Raw genomic sequence first — 1,845 nt, forward strand, 5'->3', positions numbered from 1 at the left:
GGACCTCAGGTCTGGACACACTGACTTAATTTAAAACTCAAGTCTTCAAATATAGAAAATATCTTCCAACAACAGATTACTCTCACAAAAAGGCTTGTCTTTATAACTTATCATTAAAATGAAAACATAGTTTAAAGATGCTCATGGAAGCAACAGGCCCCAGGCTGAGAAGCAATCACACATCCCAAGGGTGAGAGACTCTCCCACTGGCCCTTGGTGCAGAGAACTCTACGCAGGCTGCCGGAGGTGGGTGGGGGTGCCAGGCTGCACTCAGTGAACTTTCCAGACACAGACGGGAAGGTTTGGAGACTGGGGGCTGAGGAGGAGCCAGTTAGTCTTGGGATCTGGCTTGGGATGTGGAGCCCGGCAGATGGGTGCTGAGGGACAGGGATGAGAGCACAGGAGTGGCCAGATGGGAGATGGATTTAGTAATTCGTTGAACATAAAATGCCAGCTTACCTGTATTTATTTAGTCATTCAACAAGCATTTAAAGAACGTGGATTAAGTATACGAACTGTTCAGTGGAAAAGAGCAAAACAGATCTAAGTGCTGTCTGTATACGGAAGGCAGGCCGGCACGTGGGACGGGCTACCTGGGCCTGGCTGTCCTGCTACGGACCACCTGTGTGCCCCACGCAGGAATCTAAACGTGGCCCACCTCCCCTCGGGGTCAAGCAGGACTGGCCCCTAAGAATGTCCACGGGGGCGGGGGGCCTAAGAATCCCCCAGGCCCCAAACAGGCCTCTGTGAAGGAAGCACGCGACAGGGCGTGTTGACAACAGGCAGCCACCACCCCTCCCCGAGCACCCTGCGGCCGGGACCCGCGCCCAGCAAACCGGCAAACGCGAGCGCGCGACTCGGGCAAGGGACCCCGCAGTCCTGGGCGCGCTCCCGAGAACGGAGCACGGGCGGCCGTCAGCGCCGCGCTCTCGGAGGGGAACGTGGCGCCCCACCTCCGGGAGGGGCAGCGGGACCCGCGAACCGGGCCGGTCCGAGGGGCAGCGGCGCTGGCCGCCCAGCCCCAGCCTCCGTCCTCCCGCCCTGGCCTCAGGGCACCGTCCCGGCTGCGCCTCTTCTCTTGGTGGGGCAGGACGGCGCCCTGCGGCCCACCTGGAGAAGGGCCCGCCCGGGAAGGGCCCACCTGGGGAAGCGCCCACCTGGTGAAGGGCCCACCTGGGGAAGGGCCCGCCCGGGAAGCGCCCACCTGGGGAGGGGCCCACCTGGGGAAGCGCCCACCTGGAGAAGGGCGTGGGGCCCGCGCCCTTCAGCTGCAGCTCCCAGCGCTCGCCGGCCGCCGTGCACACCTCGCCCAGGTACATGGCGGCGCCGTCGCCCAACTGCCCGGCGAACTGGCCGAACTGGTGGCCGCAGTAGCAGTGCGCGGCCGGCTCGGCGCCCGGCAGCAGCGCGTTGCCGCTGAAGAAGAGCGCGGCCTCCGCCTCGGCCTCGGCCTCGGCCTCGCGGGCGGCGGGCGGCGCGCCCAGGCCCAGCAGCGCCAGCGCGGGCCCCGACAGCGCGACGAGGCGCGGCTGCCGCAGCGGGGCGGGCCGCACGCGGCTGAAGCAGGCCCCGGGCACGGGCCGCGGCGCGGACGGGGCGCCCTCGGGGCCCGGCGGCGGCACCTCCACGGGCAGCTCGCGCAGGGCGCGGTTGTCGAAGCGCAGTCCCGCCAGCCAGCGCGGAGCGGGCTCCATGGCGGCGCCGCGGCAGGGCGCGCGCGGCGGGCGGTGGCGGCCGAAGGTCAGCGACCTGGCGCGGGCGGCCGCGAGCGAAGCCCCGAGCCCAGCCCTGCGCGCGGCCATCGGCAGCGCCGCTCCGGCGGAAGCCCATGCGCCGCGCCCCGCC

The 1,845-nt window shown here is 68.0% G+C and overlaps 1 protein-coding gene across 1 annotated transcript in view; it reads right to left on the reverse strand.

Annotated features, from left to right (window-relative positions):
• LOC105813946 (selenoprotein O) overlaps window positions 1-1,845 on the reverse strand; it is a 15,414-nt gene extending 13,569 nt beyond the window's left edge. The window contains exon 1 of the mRNA XM_012648790.1: window positions 1,237-1,845. Coding sequence (XP_012504244.1) covers window positions 1,237-1,802 — 566 coding nt within the window. The 5' untranslated portion in view covers window positions 1,803-1,845. The remainder of the gene's footprint in view (window positions 1-1,236) is intronic.

Source organism: Propithecus coquereli, unplaced genomic scaffold (assembly GCF_000956105.1).
Source record: "Propithecus coquereli isolate 6110/MARCELLA unplaced genomic scaffold, Pcoq_1.0 Scaffold294, whole genome shotgun sequence".
Classification (NCBI taxonomy): Eukaryota; Metazoa; Chordata; class Mammalia; order Primates; family Indriidae; genus Propithecus; species Propithecus coquereli.